Source organism: Hippopotamus amphibius, chromosome 7 (assembly GCF_030028045.1).
Source record: "Hippopotamus amphibius kiboko isolate mHipAmp2 chromosome 7, mHipAmp2.hap2, whole genome shotgun sequence".
NCBI lineage: Eukaryota > Metazoa > Chordata > Mammalia > Artiodactyla > Hippopotamidae > Hippopotamus > Hippopotamus amphibius.
The window spans coordinates 116654520-116674620 of NC_080192.1; the positions used below are offsets into that span (position 1 = coordinate 116654520).

General features: G+C 37.9%; 1 protein-coding gene across 4 annotated transcripts in view; it reads left to right on the top strand.

Moving 5' to 3' along the window:
• The window catches only part of SLC8A1 (solute carrier family 8 member A1), a 408133-nt gene that overhangs the window by 307938 nt on the left and 80094 nt on the right, over nucleotides 1-20101 (top strand). For 3 of the 4 annotated variants that reach the window (XM_057740995.1, XM_057740996.1, XM_057740998.1), the window contains one exon: nucleotides 18505-18608. In XM_057740995.1, coding sequence (XP_057596978.1) covers nucleotides 18505-18608 — 104 coding nt within the window. Of the gene's footprint in view, nucleotides 1-17856; nucleotides 17964-18504; nucleotides 18609-20101 lie in introns of all 4 variants that reach the window. The other variant, XM_057740999.1, reaches the window with a different exon arrangement.

Below are 20101 nucleotides of genomic sequence, written 5' to 3' on the forward strand. Positions count from 1 at the left end.
AGCACCTCACCCTTCTTAAACATGGCGTGCCTTTGGATTTCTCTGATGTTTGCATCAGCTGTTTTCTCTTTTTTTGTCTTTGAGCCTTTATTGCCTTTCTGCCTGGCAAAACTCTACTCTTTCTTCAAGACCCGGTCCAATTATTCCTGCCATTTGTGAAGCTGCCCGCCCTCTGAGCTCCCACAGCGCAGATCCCATGATTATATTTAGCACATATGGAGGTAGGCAGTCTTTGGTTTACATGCCTGTCACTCCTCTAAGCTGTGAATTCATATTCCTCTTTTTATCCCCGTCACCTAACGTGGGCCTGACACATGGTTAGATACCAGATAAAGGTTTGTGGAATGGCTGGACAAAACAACATGCCATAGGGATCTGGCATGAGCCTGATAAGTTCACTTGGCCTTCCCCAATAAAGTGCAAATCATGAGCTTGAATCATGTACACGGTACTCATTTTGCTTACTCTCATGGCCAAATCTATGTTAAGAAGCCTATCTTTTCATCTAAAAAATATGTGGGCTGTTTTTTACTGAGAAATCTGAGACCTTGATAGATTGGCACAAACTGAAGTACAAATATGTGCAGCAAGAATAGCTGTGTCAATGGTGAGTGCAAACGTCTATTAAGCAAATACCATGTCCTAGCACTGTGCTCGTTGCCATGGGGAAAGCACACCGAGTACCCAGGGCTGTCCGGCCCTTGGCGACATGGTTGCTGTTGAGTGTAGATGGCTTTGCCAAAAGACTTTACATCACTGGGGCTTTGAAAACCCAGAACTGTGTTTTTCTGGATTCTCTTCAATTCCACCATCAGTCTCACTAATCTCTGAATATCTGTATGAGGAAGTCTGACTTCATGAAAGACATTTAGTTAGAACTATAAAGAGAATTTTGATTATTCCAGAAACTCAAAGATAACTCATTAGAAAAAGTATTCAGGACTTAAGAATGTTATACCAAGACAGCGAGTTAATAGGGAAGAATCCATAAATAACCTTGTAAGGGTTTTCTGGTCTAAATAGTAGTGATAGATAGATAGATAGATAGATAGACAGACAGACAGACAGGAAGAAAAATAATTCTCATTTCTACTGAATTAGTAGGATTTATTCAGGATACATAGACCTGTCCTTGAGATGCACTCTTATTTCTCTCTTATTTCTTGATATTATTAAATGAACTACATATTACGATTAATATAAGTTAAATCCAATTCTACATGATTAAAATTAATATGTGTTAAAATCCAATAGGACAGTATCTTAATAAACATTTAAGAAAGTATTATTTCATGTCCTGGCAGTCAACAGTATATGTGGCTATAAATTCTAAGCTTTAGCTATATAAGCATAAAATATAACTCTGAAAGGAGACCCATGGAAAGGTGTCAGATATTGCTTTTCTGTTCACACAATAAACTCCTATTTTCCAAAAATGAATATTAGAATATTAATATACTATACATGTTCTATATATATTTCAGAGTGGAACTGAGGAAGCTATGATAGAAAGATTGTTATAATCAAGTGACTTAAGTCCCCTCAGTTGCAAAATGAGAAGATTAAGTCAGCACCTTACATTTGAAATTGCTCAAAGTGTAAAAACATTTTTCATATACACTATTTCATTTATTTTTCATGTCAACTGTCATTTTACGCTCAATGAGATTGAAATTTGGAGAGAGAAAATGACATGACCAAGGTCATACTGCTAAAACTATATAAATATGTATATGTTATTATAAATAGAAACATACATTTATATGTTTCTATAAATGTACTTATATATTTATATGTTTATAACTATATTTACAGCCAAACTCAATAAATCTGTATTGCAAATGCAAATCTAGATCTCTTATGTCCCCTCCACCTACAAGATTCTCTGAACAAAAGTACAGACTTTCTACAGAATTTATGAAATAGCACAAATCCTTCACTATAAGATTATGTCTGCATCAAAAGCTGATACAATGACGAGGATTTGCTTTTTGAGCACTAACTGTAAACTACATACAGGCCATAACAAAATCAAAAATCAAAAAAATTTGTCCCCTGCCTCCCCCAACCCTATGTCCTCCAGTCCATTCTCTGCATCTGCATCCTTATTCTTGCCCTGTCACTGGGTTCATCAGTACCATTTTTTTCTTTTTTTTTAGGTTCCGTATATATGAGTTAGCATATGGTATTTGTTTTCCTCTTTCTGGCTTACTTCACTCTGTATGACAGACTCTAGGTCTATCCACCGCATTACACATAGCTCCATTTCATTCTTTTTTGTGGCTGAGTAATATTCTATTGTATATATGTGCCACATCTTCTTTATCCATTCATTTGTTGATGGGCATTTAGGTTGTTTCCATGTCCTGACTATTGTAAATAGTGCTGCAATGAACATTATGGTACATGTTTCTTTTGGATTATGGTTTTCTCTGGGTATATGCCCAGTAGTGGGATTACTGGATCATATGGTAGTTCTATTTTTAGTTTTTTAAGGAACCTCCATACTGTTTTCCATAGTGGCTGTACCAACTTACATTCCCATCAGCAGTGCAGGAGAGTTCCCTTTTCTCCACACCCTCTCCAACATTTGTCATTTCTAGATTTTTTGGTGACAGCCATTCTAACCGGTGTGAGGTGATACCTCATTGTGGCTTTGACTTGCATTTCTCTAATGATTAGTGGTGTTGAACATCTTTTCAAGTGTTTGTTGGCCATCTGTATGTCTTCTTTGGAGAAATGCCTATTTAGGTCTTCCACCCATTTGTGGATTGGGTTATTTGCTTTTTTGGTATTAAGCTGCATGAGCTGCTTGTATATTTTGGAGATTAATCCTTTGTCCATTGCTTCGTTGGCAAGTATTTTCTCCCATTCTGAGGGTTTTCTTGTCTTGTTTATGGTTTCTTTCTCTGTGCAAAAGCTTTTAAGTTTCATGAGGTCCCATTTGTTTATTCTTGATTTTATTTCCATGATTCTAGGAGGTGGGTCAAAAAGGAACTTGCTTTGATGTATGTCATAGAGTGGGACAAAGTGAGAGAGTAGCATAGACATATGTACACCACCAACTGTAAAATAGATAGCTGTGAGAAGTTGCTGTTTAACAAAGGGAGAGCAACTCGATGATGGGTGATGACTTAGAGGACCAGGAAAGGGAGAGCGGGAGGGAGTCGCGGGAGGGAGGAGATATGGGGACATATGTATAAATACAGCTGATTCACTGTGGTGTACCTCAAAATCTGGTACAAGAATGTAAAGCAATTATATTCCAATAAAGAGCTTTAAAAAAAAGAATAAAAATATAGTTCAATCTCAAAAAAAAAAATTTGTGAAGCCAACGTACAGATTTTCCCCTACAATCAATGTGTACTTTCAGTGCGGCTCATCAGGATTCCTGTAATTAATCCGAGAATTGCTCACCAAGTAGTTTCTTACTGTGTTTGATCTAGTGGTTCAGTTTTGTTAAACAATGTCATTATTTGCATTCTGTAAACCTACTCTGGTTCTATAAAGTCTAACTGGGGAAAACTTCCATTACAAACAAGAAACATAAAAGGAGGAAGAAAAAAAAGCAAAACACATTTTCAGTTCAAAGTCAATAAACTCCATTCTGGTTTTGGTTAATTTTGATTTTAAGCTTTAAATTGCTGGTATCAATAAGAAGCTTAATCTTCTCGCTGATTTTCTCTGTGATGATTACCTATAAAGTGCATTGGGTCTCTTCTGTTAAGAATATGAGCTCCAAATATAACTGTTTGGCATGGTTTTAAACTAAATAGAATACCTGGAAAAGATTTAAACGTCCAAATAAGTGCTGCCCTGGAAAGTTCAATGTGAGTCCACTGTTAAGGAATCATTGTGTCCCGCAAACAGTGGAAAGCATCAGCAGAAAACAGGGGGCCTATTGAGGCCTTTGATATTTTGCTTGTAATAACTTTTGATTTATAGTTTATATCAGTTTTAATTTTTACCTGTTTATGAGGAGACACTCAGGAAATATTGCACCACATAGAGGCACACTAGTCGGAGCAATTATAGGCTTGCCACATGGTTGCAAAGCTATTTCCTTCCATAATTACTCCCTTTGAATTAAGCAAATGGGGTCTCTTTAAAATTAGAAGTATATTTTAAATGAAAAAAATAAACACAATTATCGACCATTCTCATCTCAGTACAAACAGATCATCAGGTTCCTTAGCTAGTGGTTGATAACGGCACACCATGGCTCTGGTTGAAGAAGGAAGGAAAGAGAGAAAAATACAAAGATGGATAACTGCTAAACATGATGCCCAGATGACTTGGGATACAAATAAGACTATGGGTTAGTTTTTACTTATTGTTTATTTAGTGTTTCTGTGGATGTTGTAGATTCTTTTCACGTCAAAGACTCACCAGGTCATGATTGTTCAGCCATCCTCACTAAAGGAAGTCCGTCTTATGCGCCATTTAAAAAGCATCCATCAGTAAGATGGACAATGATGAAAAGGCAATGAGTCAACAAAAAAAATCATGCATCTTCTGTTATCAGCATCAGTTTTCACTTGATTAAAAAAGAGATGGGAAAGGAAAGATTTTCTATGAAGAATGATGAATTGGATTTCAGCAACACCCAAGAAGAAAAACACTAGGATAATGGCAGAGGAAACGAATACCAGATGTGGATTCTGTGTCCAAAGATGAGTTTTAATCCTGATGCTGGCATCCATCAGCTTTGAGGCGTTGGCTAATTTCAGTGAGTCTCAGTTTGTTCATTGTATAATGAGAGATGAACAAGGAGATTTCTGTGACCAAGGATTGAGAGACTCTTCTTCTAGACAGGAGAGTAGAGCGTTTGGGAAGGGAAGGGCTGAATTTGAGTGGAAAATGACCAATGCTGTTTTGATGACAACCTTGGGAATGGGTGATTAGTAAAGGGACACTAATCACTGGTATTTGTGAGTGATTCAGCATGAGGAACTATGCGTTACAGCATCAACAGAAGCTTCGCAAGGTAGCCTCAATGGCCTCCTAGGGAAACAACATTGGCAGATGATTCTTGAAAATTTTTTCAGCAAAACTAGCTAAAAGGTTAGGGATAACCAAGGAGAGAATGTCTCCTTTTAAACATGAATGTGTAAATTTTCCATAGGGTAGAATTCAGCCTAGAACTTCTATAAAGACCAACAGAAGAGCTAGAAGAAAAAGGTTATCATCTAGGTTAGGAGTCCAGGATAGGGCCCAAGGATGTAAAGAGGATTTTGTAGGGAAAATAAGCATTCAGCTCTAAGAGACCTAATCCTAGGCAGCTCATCTGTAAGAAAGCACCAGAAGTTCATAATATTTGAGGCTTGTTTTAGTTATCCCCCCCCACCCCACTAAAATATAGATCAGTGTATTTAGATAAGAATGGTAGAGAGAAAAAAATGAATGGCCCACAATCCATTATTATTATAATCCATTATCACATATAACTGTTAAGATATAGTTAATTACATTATTGTGAAGCGATTTCATGGAACATCTTGTGCCATTTTAAAGAAGAGTTTTTATATTTTTTTATGTCATGGGAAATGTCCAAAATATAACGTGAAGTGAAAAATCATGACACCAAATTTTATTTATACACACCCACACATACATACACACATAATGTGGTCCCGATTATGTAATTCTGTATTTTACAAGCTGAAAGCAAACATTTTGAAGTGTTAAGTGGTGATCTCTAGTGGCAGGCTTACGGGTGATTTTTATTTCTTCTCCTTCATTTCTACACTTGTCAAATTCTCAGCAATAGATAAGTGTGATGTGAATAAGCAGGAAAAACAGCACACAAAGGACCTGAAAGCAATGTATATGATCTGAATTGTATTTAGTGAAAAAGAGCCCATGAAGTACAGACTCGCTACTACGAACTTGTTCATTCTGCCAATTTGTGAGATTTCAACATGAATAGGGTCAGAAGTCTGTTCAGAATCAAGTTTTTCCTAGGTTATCAGGGAAAGCAAGTACCAAAGATATACACGGAAAATTTGATTTAAAAAAAATCTGTTATTGATTTCTACTAACCTACCCCTTGATATCAGTAAATTAGCTTTACTAAAATACTTTAGTTCCTAGTCCCTTTCTTCCTTGCATTCTGTAACAATAATGATGATAACTGCTGCTGATTGAGTGTTTTCTATGTGCCATGTCCTGTTCTGTTTTCCCATATAAGCCCCTGGACAACCTCATGATACAGATGTAATTATTTCATTGTTACTGATGAGGAAACTAAGGCATAGATTACAGATATCCCATATACATGAGAGGTTCAGAGACAGAGAGAAAATGAGGTATAAATGTCATCCTGAACTAAGGAATGGGAGAGGGGCCTGGGGCTTCCAAGGTCAGGAGGGTCAATTCATAGGACTGTTAGGAGAAGAACAGATATCTGGTAATTAGATGTTTGCCCTGCCATACAGATAGGGTCACTTAGATAAAATTTATCTCTGGTAATAACTCTTTTTCTGGGAAAAATCCCCAATTTAATTTCTTCTAGGTAGTTACTGGAGGGACAGTTGTTTCTCTTGAATCCACAGGGTCTTGGTTGCCTTTAGCTCAAAATTATCCTTATGCAACAGTGAGAAGGCTCATTCTGAACCCCTACAATAGTATGAAGACATAAGGATCGATTGCTTAACTTAATGTAAAATAGCAATAAAATCTTAGACATGGAATAGAAATGTGATATAAAAATTAACATCAACTTATTAATTATTGATTTATTTTAGCCATGTTCCTGAAAATTCCTGGCATCCTGTCTTTCAGAATATATTATACGAGTGTATGCAGAGAGAGATTGATTTGCCATTGGATATTTTGTGGCTTTGGAGAAAGGGAGAGAAGGAAGGAAAAGAGAGAGAGGATATGAATTAAAAACCTTAAGAAAGCCCAGCTTTATTTCTTGGTGTTCTATTTTTAAAGCTGGCCACTTTCAGATAGAAGTGCTTTCGGCATACTCTAGCTGCCATCCTGTAACGTTCTGAGAGTCAAATCTTTCCATTGCTTTCCAGGGAAATTCTTTACTTTGAACAAAGAATCTACACAAAGGAGTGAGGACCAAAGGTATAAATAATCTCTGGAGAGAGTCTAATGACAACTCAGGAATGTTGAAAATGTTCAAGATGAAGAGAGGTTTTGAAAAGGATGGGAAACCAACTGTTTCTTTGAAATTCAACAGTGGCAATTTCATCTAATTTCAAATTTTTATAAAGGGCAGTGGCAAACTGAGGACTTAACAGAAGTTTCTAAAACTGAACTAAAATGTTTATGTGTTCAGTTTGTAGAAAAAATACTCAGTGCCCCAAAGTACTCCTAACATTATCCTCAACTTTGAGGAATTTGTTAAAACAACTTTTTCTAGAGAATTTTACCGTGTTTGTCTCCTTTAAGGGTTACAGTGAAGATCTCAAGTTACAAACAGTCCTAACAAATTAAGAAATATCCTCCATCCTTCTGTTAAAAGTGCCTCTCTCATGGAACTTGCACAATGTCAATATTATTAAACAATAAAAAAAACTAGACTAAGATCCATTTTGATGTGTTTCAACATGGTGCCCAATGCTTGATCCACTTTGTTTTTCACTAAATTCACAAATCATCTCAGTGTGCACATGTAGGTAACAAACCCAGGATCCTTATTAATTTACCCTTTTAAGCATTTATTGAATTTTGTTACGCTATTGCTTCTGTTTTATGTTTTGGTTTTTTGGCTGAGAGGCATGTGGGATCTTAACTCCCCAACCAGGAATTGAACCCACACCCCCTGCATTGGAAGGCAAAGTCTTAAACACTGGATAGCCAGGAAAGTCCCTGATTTATCCTTCTTAAGACTGAAGTGCATTACCTGCAGGGGAAAAAAAGCAATGAATGGTAAGGTGTAAATTCTATACATCACAAAATTATGGGCATTTTAAAATACATCCATATTATTGTCTCTTAGCAAACTTGACTCTCGTGATTTCCACATTAGCCTACCAGCATAGGATAGAACCTCGTGGTGAGGGTGTTGGATTCTAAAATTCCCAGTATATTATTTATTGGAACAATAACTCTAGGATACCTACAGTGTCTCTTTCAAGTGGTCAACCAGCATGTCTTCTAGAGACGGGAAGGTAGCTCTAAAGCTGGCAATTGATGGCTAAAAAGAGAGAGATCAAAAAAGAATTACACTTGTTCCTATTTTGCATTTGAACAAATGAATTGGTTGCCATTCAGACTCAAAAGCAAGCAGAGGAAAATAAAATGGAGCTAGGTTTTGCTGGAAACCCCCCACTCTAGTGCTCTGTGAAACTGCCCTGCTATGCCCCAGAGAACAGCAGGATTTCCGCTGTCCCTGCCCCTCACTCTGCTTGAAGCAATGATTTCAGTTACCATTTGATAATGCAAAGAGATCAGTGCACAGCTGACAAGGCCTCCTGGAGAATTACTTTGGATCAGCCACTTTAGCAACTCTCATCTTTGGAGGCTATTTAAATGAAAGGAATAGCACCATCCCGATTTGTCAGGCTCTGCTTCATAGCAGGAGCTCCAGGAAAAGTACAGCTTCAGTCCCCTTTGTGTATCCAGCTACCGTGATGAGCGGACACCTGTCAGGGCTGGGACTGGGAAGCTAACCAGTACTTCTCTTTTTTTTATTGAAGTATCGTTGATTTAGAAAGTTGTGTTCATTTCAAGTATACAGCAGAGTGATATATATATTCTTTCCCAGATTCTTTTCCATTATAGTGTATAACAATATATTGACTGTAGTTCCCTGTGCTACACAGTAGGACTTGTTAATTTTATATATAGTGGTTTGCATCTTCTAATCCCAAACTCCTGATTTATACCCCACCCCCCTCATCTTCCCCATTGGTAACCATAAATTTGTTTTCTGTCTGTGAGTCTGTTTCTGTTTTATAAATAAGTTCATCTGTATCATATCTTAGATTCCACATATAAGTGATATCAGATGATATTTGTCTTTCTCTGTCTGACTTACTTCACTTAGTATGATAATCTCTAGGTCCACCCATGTTGCAAATGGCAATATTTCATTCTTTTTTATGGCTGAGTGACATTTCATTGTATATACATCTTCCTTATCCATTCATCTGTTGATAGACATTTAGGTTGTTACCATGTCTTAGCTATTGTAAATAGTGCTGCTATGGATATTAGGGTGCGTGTATCTTTTCAAGATAGAGTTTTCTCCAGATATATGCCAGTACTTCTTATGTCTTTTGCATCTTTAAGCTTAGAGTTCTGCACCTGGAAAGCCCATTATGTGAGATATGGTCCCAAGCTACCTCTAAGAGTGAACTTGAGGGTTTTGTCCATTACTCCATTGAGTAGTTTCTGACCCCCACCTTTACCATCTGCCAACTGCCCCTTTGGGTAACTGGGTGAAAGAGCAAGTAAGAACTATAAAGTAAACCACTCCTTTTCAACTAATAAATAACAACTCTTCCTAACACCTTGTCCTTTGCAAAATGGTTTTCCCTGCATTATTTTATTTCATCTTTGCAACCACCTGTAAAGTTTTATTATCCACAGTTGATGAATGACACCCATTATCTGATCATCATGACACTGAATATCACAGTCACTGTGAAGTGAGTTTCCTTATCCCCATTTGATATCCAGAAAGATGCCAGAACTGGCCCACAGATCTCAGCTGGAAAGTGGCACAGTCAAGATACAAATCCAGGGTAATCTGAGTCCTAGTTTGGTGCCCTTGACAGTTCAATGAAGGAAACAGTAGATTTAAGTCACGATCTAGTCCCTCTTCTATGACCATCTTAGAATGGAACTTTGAACAAACTCCCAAATCAAGTCATGCCAAGAGCGCCTCACCAATCCCGAAAAGGATGTAAAAATATTATTAGAAATAATATGAAAAGCAGTCTGCTCTTATGCTCTTTGAAATATTAATTGGAGGGGGAACTGATTTGTGTCACTTATGGAAAATGTTGAGAATATATGTGTGGGTCTTCTCTGACTGCCCCTTTCTTTCCCTAATCAGCAAGCAATTCACAAAGTCAATTTTTGAAGGGAAAAAAAAAAGCTTAAAATGGGCCAGGACTTTAAGCCAAGTGATACAAAGGCAGCACATAGCAAGTATATCTTTCCTTGTTGGTAGAGAGAAATCAATGCCAACAAGAGCGCTGGATAATGCCCGAGGTGATGTGAAAAGAGCTGTTGGCTTTGCAAGGGCAGCAGGCGTAACCCACGATTAGAGTCCTTTCCTTTCCTTTTAAATGAATGCCATGAAGGAAATGCTGCTTCTGATTTTTTCATAAGACTTTATACTTTGGGGAAAAGAAACCAGCCAAGGAAGCCAAGCCCGAGGTAACATCCGCCAGAAATGCTTAGCCTGTCAAAGCACGACATCAACAGCCCTTGACCCTGGAGGAGGCAGTGAGCATTCTGCCTGGGGAGAGGGCTGGATTGAGGGGTGGCGGAGCTGGCAGACACAGCAATGGCACTTCACTTTGGTGCAGTTTTCACTGCCTCATGGCCACGCGCATCCCAGTTTTCTGTTTGGCAGTACTAGCAAAATTTGAAACTTCTAACTGAAAATTTACCCCAAACATTCTCACAACCTCTTCTTACCCAAGGAAACAGCTTTTTGTAGATTATGATTTTATCCTGAAGTTTGTTTGCTGTTGCTGTTGTGTTTTGTAATAATAGCTTTATTGAGATATAACTCATATACCTGAGAATTCACCCACTTAAAATATGCAATTCAATGAGTTTTAGTATTGATATATTCTCAGAATTGTGCAACCATCACTATAGTCAATTTTAGAATATTTTCATTACCCCCAAATGAAGTCCCATGCCCATTAGCAGTTACCCTCATTTATTCCCCAATCCCCAGCCCTAGGCAACCACTAATTTACTTCTAGTCTCTACAGATTTGCCTATTCTGGACTTTTCATATAAATAGAATCATGCAATGTCTGAACTTTTGTGTCTGGCTTCTTTTACTTAGCATAATGTTTTCAAGTTTCATCCATATCAAAGTGTAGGGGAGGAAAAATAATTTTCCCTCTACTCTTTAGAGTTCTTGACTGAGACCGTGTAATAAAAGACAGATTAACAAGAGAAAAACAAACAAGTTTATTAACATGTTTACATGGGAGATACCCAGGGAAAAAATGAGTCATTCTCTGAGGTGGCTTAAATGCAAGCTTGAATACTGTCTTAACAGCGAGAGGGGAGAAGGGGATATTGGCTTCTTAAGGGAGAGTACATGATTTTTAGGAAAGATGAATGGGCACTTAGAAGAAAAGATGGGAGATATGACAGTTTCTGACAAAGTTTGTCCTGTGTCCACTTCTAGTCTCCTTTCCTATGATAAGAGTCAGTTTCCCTGGTTGATGAAATTCTCAGGAAGGGAATTTATGACATTTGAGTTCCTTTTGGAACATCTGTCTTTAGCCAGATTTTGTGTATGTGGTGGGGGGAGGGTGTTCAGAGAAAGCATCTCCCTACATTTGCTACTTTTGGGTACCCTCAGCTTAAAATAATCAATATACCAGAGCAGTATGTTTTGGAGTGGCATATTACACTACCTTTTAGTAGCATGTTTCAGAATTTCATTCCTTTTTATTGCTGAATAATATTCCATTGTGTGGATGTATCACGTTTTGTTTATCCATTCATCAGCTGACGGACATTTAGATTGTTTCCAGCTTTTGGCCCTTATTAATAATGCTGCTATGAGCATTCATGTATAAGTTTCTGTGTAGACATATTTTTATATAAATTTAGTTTATTTATTTGGCTGCGTTGGGTCTTTGTGGCTGCACATGGGCTTTCTCTAGTTGCAGTGAGCAGGGACTACTCTTCCTTGTGGTATGCAGGCTTCTCATTGTGATGCCTTCTCTTGTGGAGCACAGGCTCTAGGCGCACAGGCTTCAGTAGTTGTGGCTCGCGGGCTCTAGACTGCAGGTTCAGTAGTTGTGGCGCATGGGCTTAGTTGCTCCACAGCATATGGGAACTTCCCAGACCAGGGATTGAACCCATGTCCCCTGCATGAGCAGGCAGATTCCTAACCACTGCACCACCAGGGAAGTCCTAGACATATGTTTTTAAATCTCTTGAGTTCCATTGATATGTAGAATTGCTGGGTCCTGTGGAAACCTAATTTTTAAACTTCTAAGAAACTGCTATATTTTCCCAAAGCCTCTATACCCTTTAACATTCCCACCAGCAGTGTAAGAGAGTTCCAATTCCTCTACGTTCTCCATACAACGCTTATTACGATCTGTCTTTCTCATTATAGCTATCTTGGTGGAGGTGAAGTAGCATCTCATTGTGGTTTTGATTTGCATCTCCCTGCTGACAAATGATGTTGAGCATCTTCTCGTCTACTTATTGGCCATTGGTTTGCCTTCTTTGGAGAAATGTCTATTCAGATCCTTTGCCCATTTTAAGTTGATTTATTTGTCTTTTTGAGTAAGAGGGATTTATCCTGAAGCTTTTAACATGAGGTGTACTGGGGATTCAATTTCAAATTTGCCTTACCTGATGACATCACTCTGTGATCAGAGAAACTGCCAATTCCTTTCCCTTCAGATGAGGTCAGTCCTGGTCACTTCTTTCTTGAGTTTGAGTGTGGTGGCTTCCAGGTGGCACCTAGTTCCACAAACATATCCTTTGATTGACTTAGCTCAGAGGATCTCTGAGAGAAGAGGTGTGAGACATTACTGTCTTCTGTGGCAATTGAAGCCCTTAGTTTTTCTGTTCTCCAAACAGAAACTCTGTGTCTAAAAACTTAGCACCAGAGTTCTTATCTCTCTGAGAAGGAAAGCACTCTGCCTGAGTAAAAACTCTGCTGCCCAGAGGCTAAACGTGTTTTCTCATCTATAACTATTGTTTGATTGTGGAGACCAGCATTTCCTAAGAGGAGAAAACGATGACTTTTTGTGCTCTCTATAATCCAGAAAAGAACACCAGTGAAAGACAAAGTTGAACGTCTTTCCCATGCTTCAACCTGGATTTCTAATTAGATCTATTAGTTTTGACCCTCACTTCCTCACAATGCTACCTATTCCTTATTTAATACATTCTTTTAAGCATCAAGCTAGACATGTTGATTCTCCACTAGGCAGCCCCCAGCCACGTTGTTAGAATCCCTTAAAAAAATTTTTAGAACTATATTCATGCTGAGGCCCCAAAACCAAAGAGTTTCATCTCACTGATCTGGAGTGAGCCCAGCCCAGGCATTTAGAGCTTTTGAAGCTCCACACACGATTCAAATAGGCAGACAGTTCCAACACACGAGCCCAACTGTCACCAGCCTCTTCATTTATTATCTGACTTAATAAAAGGACCCTTTGTGCTATCAAGATCCATGCTTCTCAAACTTTTGCTTGCATCAGCTTCATCTGGGGGTCTTCATAAAAAGCAGATCTGATTTGTTGGGCCTGGGTGGGCTCTGAGATTCTGCATTTCTAACAAGCCCCCAGGTGAAGCCAAGGCTGCTGGTCGGCTGCTCGCATTCCTCAGAGTTGGGGAGCTCTGTGTGTTCATGGCTCTTTTCAATTAATCCTAATAGGACCTTTATCGCCTTAAGGATTTAACTTTTTAAGACAGCCATCATCGAATATAACATGTGCTGCACTCCTTATAAAAACAGAATTGAAAATCCATCGTTGCTCATCTAGATTGTCTTTATTAACATAAAGATTAAACAATAAACCTGTATATTAATTCAATGTAATGATTCAGATCTTTTAAAGTGGTCATAAAACTACTGAACAGCTGAATGAATAAGGACCTCGTGGGTCACATAATTGAAAGATGTTGGTGCTTGGAGCCAGTCACAGGAGTCTCACTCTGTGACCTTGGAAGTTACTTAACTTTCTCTGAGTCATTATTTCCTCTGAGAATTGTAAGTTGTAGAAGTTACTTCCAGGGCTGCTATGCAGATAGGTAAACTAAGAAATGCAAAATGCCCATCAGTCCATTGACCCCCAAGTACCTAAAGAGAGGTTATATCTTAAAATAAATTTTAAAAGAGGCATTGTAGTATCTATATATGTGAAATCGTCACTGAAATCTTTTTATTTTATGAGTTAGAAAGAGTCTCTTTTCATCCCCCAACTCTTTCTCACTTCTCCCAATATCAAGAGCAATCTGAGGAAAAAGAAACCACAGAAGGACCAATTGAGGCTAAATTTTGAAAAGAGACTGATATGACTTTGGCTTAATAATGAGAGATTAGAATGTATTTTTGAAGAGATTTTCTTTTTCAGCTCCTACTAATAGCACCATCTCTTCTTTCTCACAGTTTACCTGAGTCACCACCTGATATAAGAACTCCTTGCTAGAATGTTTGAAGATGTTTGGGTCCTTTGATATCCATCAGATAAGGGAGTGACTGGGAAATAAAGTATAGATGTGGGCTTAGTATCATCAAAGGAAAGGCACTGCAAAAATCAAAAGGAACAACCTGTATTTTTCCACTAAATAAATTGATCTTTCTTAACCAAATTCCTTTTTTTTCTAGAAATGGAACCAAAATGTATTTCCGTAAAAATTGTGACCATCCTGAGAAATTATTTAATGTTTTGATGTTATGATAAGACTTATAACTGCCTTGCTAGCTTCCAGAAAACATAGTTTTTATCGTACACTCTTCAAGTTTAGAGTGATGTAAAAAAAATCAAGTGGGAAATTCTCCTTACTTTCTTCATCATAATTATGGTAGTTGAAAATTGCGTGACACAGTTTTCTGTCTGTTCCTTATCAGTGTAATAATAATGCAGGAGTTGTTACTGGATGAAGGGCTGGGTGTACCTGACTATTCCAATCTTGTTTTGGTTAACCTGAAAATTTAAAGAAATAGCAACACTATTACCCCAGTGATGGAAGAAGTGATGACAGTCCCTTTCCTGCATTAGTTAGTCTCTGGAAAGTGGGCAAAAGACATCCCAAGGATATGATCCTTTAACATCTATATAGGTTAATTTCACCTACTCTACCTTTGCTAAGGGGAGAAGTAGTTCTGTTCTGAAGCAAAGGGTGAACATTACCAGTCCCTTCTGATTTTTGCCTCTCTTGATTCAGAAGGCTAATTCATAATGATTGACTTTATCTTGCCTTTTTAAATTGACGGAATTGTCCTTTAAGTTTCCTATTAATAGCTTTACTGTGCTATTAGAGAAGCGAAATCAGTATATAAGTTAATGGCTCCTCCTGTCAGGGGCACTATTGATTGTATTACTAATGATTTTGAAATAACATGCCATTATGCAAATACCATTCATTTTAGGTGTCTTTGCCAGGCATCTACAGAGGTACTATTTTCTTTTCCTTCATAAATTGAATTTCCACTGTCACAATTATCAAGTACTGAAATGTTTTCTAAGCATTATGATCTCAGTGAATAGTGATGCTCTACTGATAAATTTTAAGTGCTTGTTTTATTATACAAACAAATTGGGTGGGACCCTATATTTCTCATATTCATCAACTACTCAGAGTGTAGAAAATAAACCTATCACAACAGTAGCAGATTAAATTCACCAAGGATAAGAAACACTATGTTATTTGGTTTTTTCTATTTATTTGTGAATAAATGGTCATGTTGCCCTTTGGGAATGAAACTGGGAGACTTTCCTAAACAAATGCTCGCCCTGTTAGCAAGACCATGACAACTATCACCACTGTGCTTTCTTTATTTCCACAATCTAATAAAATATGGGATGTGGCATGGGTTGGGAGTACAAGGTGGACAAAGATAACTCAAATGTTTTTAAGTAATATAAGCGAGAGCATTACAACATGTATCCTGCCATGAAGTGCCTTAACAATGAACTTGGGGCCATTGGGGCCAGAAGACCATAGCAGGGCCCTTCTAATGCCCACCAGTGCTTTCCCACCCGTGGTCGTATGATGCTGGTGGCTTTAGCAGAGATGTACAAATATAGTTTGTGATTACAAGGCAGTAGGATGGAAATTAACACCTAAAATACATAAGTTGGATGACAAAGAGAGTAGACGTTTGGCAAGTTTTTGATGAGTAAATTTGATCTCACTTATAACATCAAATTCAGTTCTGAAATTAAAAACACACGTATCACCATTTCTTACATCTTCCTGTGGTCTCTCTAATATTTTGTATATTTTGGATATTGAGGAATGATCAGATACCCTGGTGTAGCTAGAGCAGGCTGGTTATTGATATATAAAGTAAATAGGTGAATTCCAGAAAATAGTTCTAGAAGTTAGACAGGGACTGTTCACTACATACATGTGATTGGACTTTTGTCAGACTGTCGGTAGTTTTGTAAATATCTAACTGTTCTTAAAAAATGATTATTGCTTTAGTCGTTGACAGCTGCTCATCTAGCCTTTGAGGACAGAACTGAGATAGAAAGGCTGTCACATGTTCCAGCTCCTTAGTAATCAGAAATTGGGATTCGAGCCCTAGGGGGATGTTCTTTAGCTGAGGGTCAGGGAGAAGGTTATGAGGCTCCTAAGTATCAGAAGCAATCATGTGATCTCACTTAGCATGAGGGGCTGGGAAATTCAGAGAATTAAAAGCAACTTCTACCATTATTCTCCTTCCTACCAGAAAAGAAGACTGGTGCCCTATGACATGCATAGGTCTAAATGAAACTTGAGGGCTTTAATCAATATTGAAAAAAAAAAAAGATTATAGACTAATTTCCTAACAGAAGACCTAGAAAATTCCACCAAAACTAAATAATGTCCATGACATTAAAACTACGTGTCTTTATAAAATCATTGTTTTAAAACATTTAGTCAAAAATGTTCTCGGCTAATATTACTGAACAAAAAAATATTTTCAAGGACAAACAAGTGTTTGGGGGCTCTGAGTAAGTTGTAATACATGAAATGATTAAGCCCTTATTAATTAGAAGGTAACATTAGATTTCTTTTCAGAGCCATCAAGGCTTGTAGAGAGTTGAGATTTGCATAATATTTGCATTTGTCCTACCTGCCTGTCAATCACAACACAGGACAATAAAGCAAGATGTGCTGAAGGATGGGTTATCAGAAGAATTCTTAATGAAATGCCTCAGTGTATTGGGAGAGTTGGAAAGTAGGGTGAAGGGTATATTTTGTCAAAGTTGAATGTCAACATTGGGAGGAAAGAAATTAACTAGAACATCATGACTCCCTGCCCCCACCTTAGGAGGCTTCCATTTTTAGAAAGACAAACAAAACATGAACAACTTCCCCATGTGATCTAGGTGGAAAATCTGACTTACCTGAAAAAGAGTTTGACTCTAGGATATTAGGTGGGGTGAGATTAAAAAAAGTCTTTTATTTTATTTTGTGATGTTCTTATGTATTTATTATTTTAATAAGATTTTATGATTTAAATGTTATGTTTGATACTAGAGTAAAGCAGAGTGAAGTGCCCCCCTCCCCCCGCACACACACACACACAAATGACCCTTATGTCTATTACTCAGAGATAACCTGATTTGTTTCAAAGGAGTGAATTCCAGAGAACAGCTCAGACAATCCGATGGTTAAGGCATTTACTAAATAAATACACTTTTCTTTTCTTATCGTTGTGATCTAAGTTTTTCTGCTTCCCATGATGATAGTAAACCTAGTAGTATGAGTGCTGTATTTTGGCTAAAATACTTCTGTGATCCTGGGCAGGGGAGCTGTGTATTGGGTGACTTCTCCACTCTCTCAGACCCATCCCACACCCATTCTGGAAGGATAATCTCACCGTCCAGAAGTTTCTTACTTGCCGTTTGTCTGGAAGTGCAGCTCATTAACCTTGCTTTCCTCTCCTCTATGTTCCTTCTCTTCTCTTTCCTCTTCCCCTTGTTCGTCAATTTCTATTCTTCTCTGTTTCAGCAAAACAATATCAGTCAAGGTAATTGATGATGAGGAGTATGAGAAAAACAAGACCTTCTTCCTTGAGATGGGAGAGCCCCGCCTGGTGGAAATGAGTGAGAAGAAAGGTGGGGGAGCTGCTCCAGGGCGGAGCCCAACAGCTTGTGCTGGCCTGTGCCACCCTTGGATGCCTGCACTCTTCAGAACATGACTTACTATGCGCACATCCCTCCACCTATGTAACAGGGCATAGATCTCCCCTGGGGCCACGGGGGGCCCGGCCTGGAGCTCCACTGGCCAGTTTGGGCCACTCTGCACATTACGGTCTGAGCGCTTCAGTGTCAGTGCAGTCAAGCCTCCACGGCTGGGAAAGTTGGTGCTGATGCTTGATACACCCACGTAAAGCCAGCTTTCTAATTTCTCTTCCTAATCTGGGGTACCTCCTGATTGCTCATTGAAGCAGGAAGAATTTGTGAAAGAAATGCATTGGTGGAGGAACCTTAGCAGGAGCCAGCTGAGAGTACCTGGATGCCCTTTTACATACTCGTGGAGGTCCATGTGTGGCCAGTTCTCCTTCCATAACATCACAGTAACATGCTGCTTGATGAACACCTAGCATGAGCGTGTGACTCCAACCATTTGTTTTGCCTTTGTCTTGTGTTCCCACAGGAAGATCATTACCATTAGAATATTTGACCGTGAGGAATATGAGAAAGAGTGCAGTTTCTCCCTTGTGCTTGAGGAACCAAAATGGCTAAGAAGAGGAATGAAAGGTGTGAGAGTATACAAAGACATACCAGCGAGAAATTGTACTCTTCTCTCCGTGTCTCCTACTCTCACACTTAACTCTCTCCTCTTCCTCGGCTTCCGAGTACTATACTTCCTCTCCTTTGAAGCTTTGGCAATTTCATTTCCCTCCCCTAATTCACAAGTGCACCAAGCAATGCCCCCTTTCTTCAGGAAATGCCAACTCACCTTGATTGATACCAGATTTCAGAAATACTGGAAGCTATTTCTGTAATTCAGAAGGGAGGACATAAAAGAATGATTTCCGGGTTTAGATTTTCACTACTCAGGAATCACTCTAAAACTTAGTTCCAGCTATTAAATATCCCCTAAAATGTTAGTGACAGAGACTACTTAATACTACTATTAGTCATGGTAAATGAGTCTAATGGCAACAAATAGGAAATTTCAGAAGAATTCAATAATTAGCCTTCTTTAGAGAAGCCAGTTTAAAAAAAAAAATACTTAGTAAGAACAAAGATCCTTAAAAAGTAGTGGTATCGATAGCCTAGTGTTCATTTTGGCATAAGATTTTTCATATCATTAGATATGACATTTAAAAGGGACCATATGTATGAAACCATAGTCCTATCAATTTTCTTTAGTAGGAAGGATATGGTAGTTCAGTAAGAACTTAGCCCTTTTTTAAGGCCAATCCTGCCTTATGCTTCAAAATTGATTCTTATACAATTGACACATTTCTAACATATAGAAATGTTTTCTAAAAATAAAAAATAAACAGCAGTATCCTCATAATTAGATTTTGGGGTTGATTTGTAGTTATATTTTTAGAAAATACTTGAAGAAGCCAATTTTTTTTTGCTCTCTTTGATTTTGTATCTATTTTATATGACCTATATTTGAACAGGAAGGACAGGAATTTTACATCAGCTTTAAAAATAATTTTTCTTATTCTGAATTATTTTGAGGGCTTCCCATAATTACCCTCTAATAGTGGTCATTTTAAAAGGAATGGTATACATTTAACTATACATATATAAAATGAGCATAGTACATATTAATAGCTCTTGTTAATTGCATTCAAATAATTGATGAGAGCAGTATGGATGATTAGATGATCACTTTGCAAGACGTGGATACTTTTACATGTAAAGAAAAAAATCAAATACAAAGGACAATGGCTATACAGACCCAGCATTTGGGGGAATTTAATCCCACTTTTTTAAGAACTCACTGCCTCTGAGTCCATCAGAAAAAAAAACAAACAAACAAAAGTGAAGTTGTCCTGACTTAATTATGTTTAAACAGGTAACAGGAGACTTTGAAATGATGGGAAAGGGAGCACTGGGGACCCATTTTAATGCAGCCTATTTAATATGCTCCATAGACAGCAGGCAGAAGAAAGAGACACTTTAGAAAATTGTGTTGATTTCTTAAAAGATAGGATCAAAAATGCCTCATTAACATACAGGAAAAAGCACTTACTTCTAAATGTATTCCTCCAAAGGATGGCCTTTGA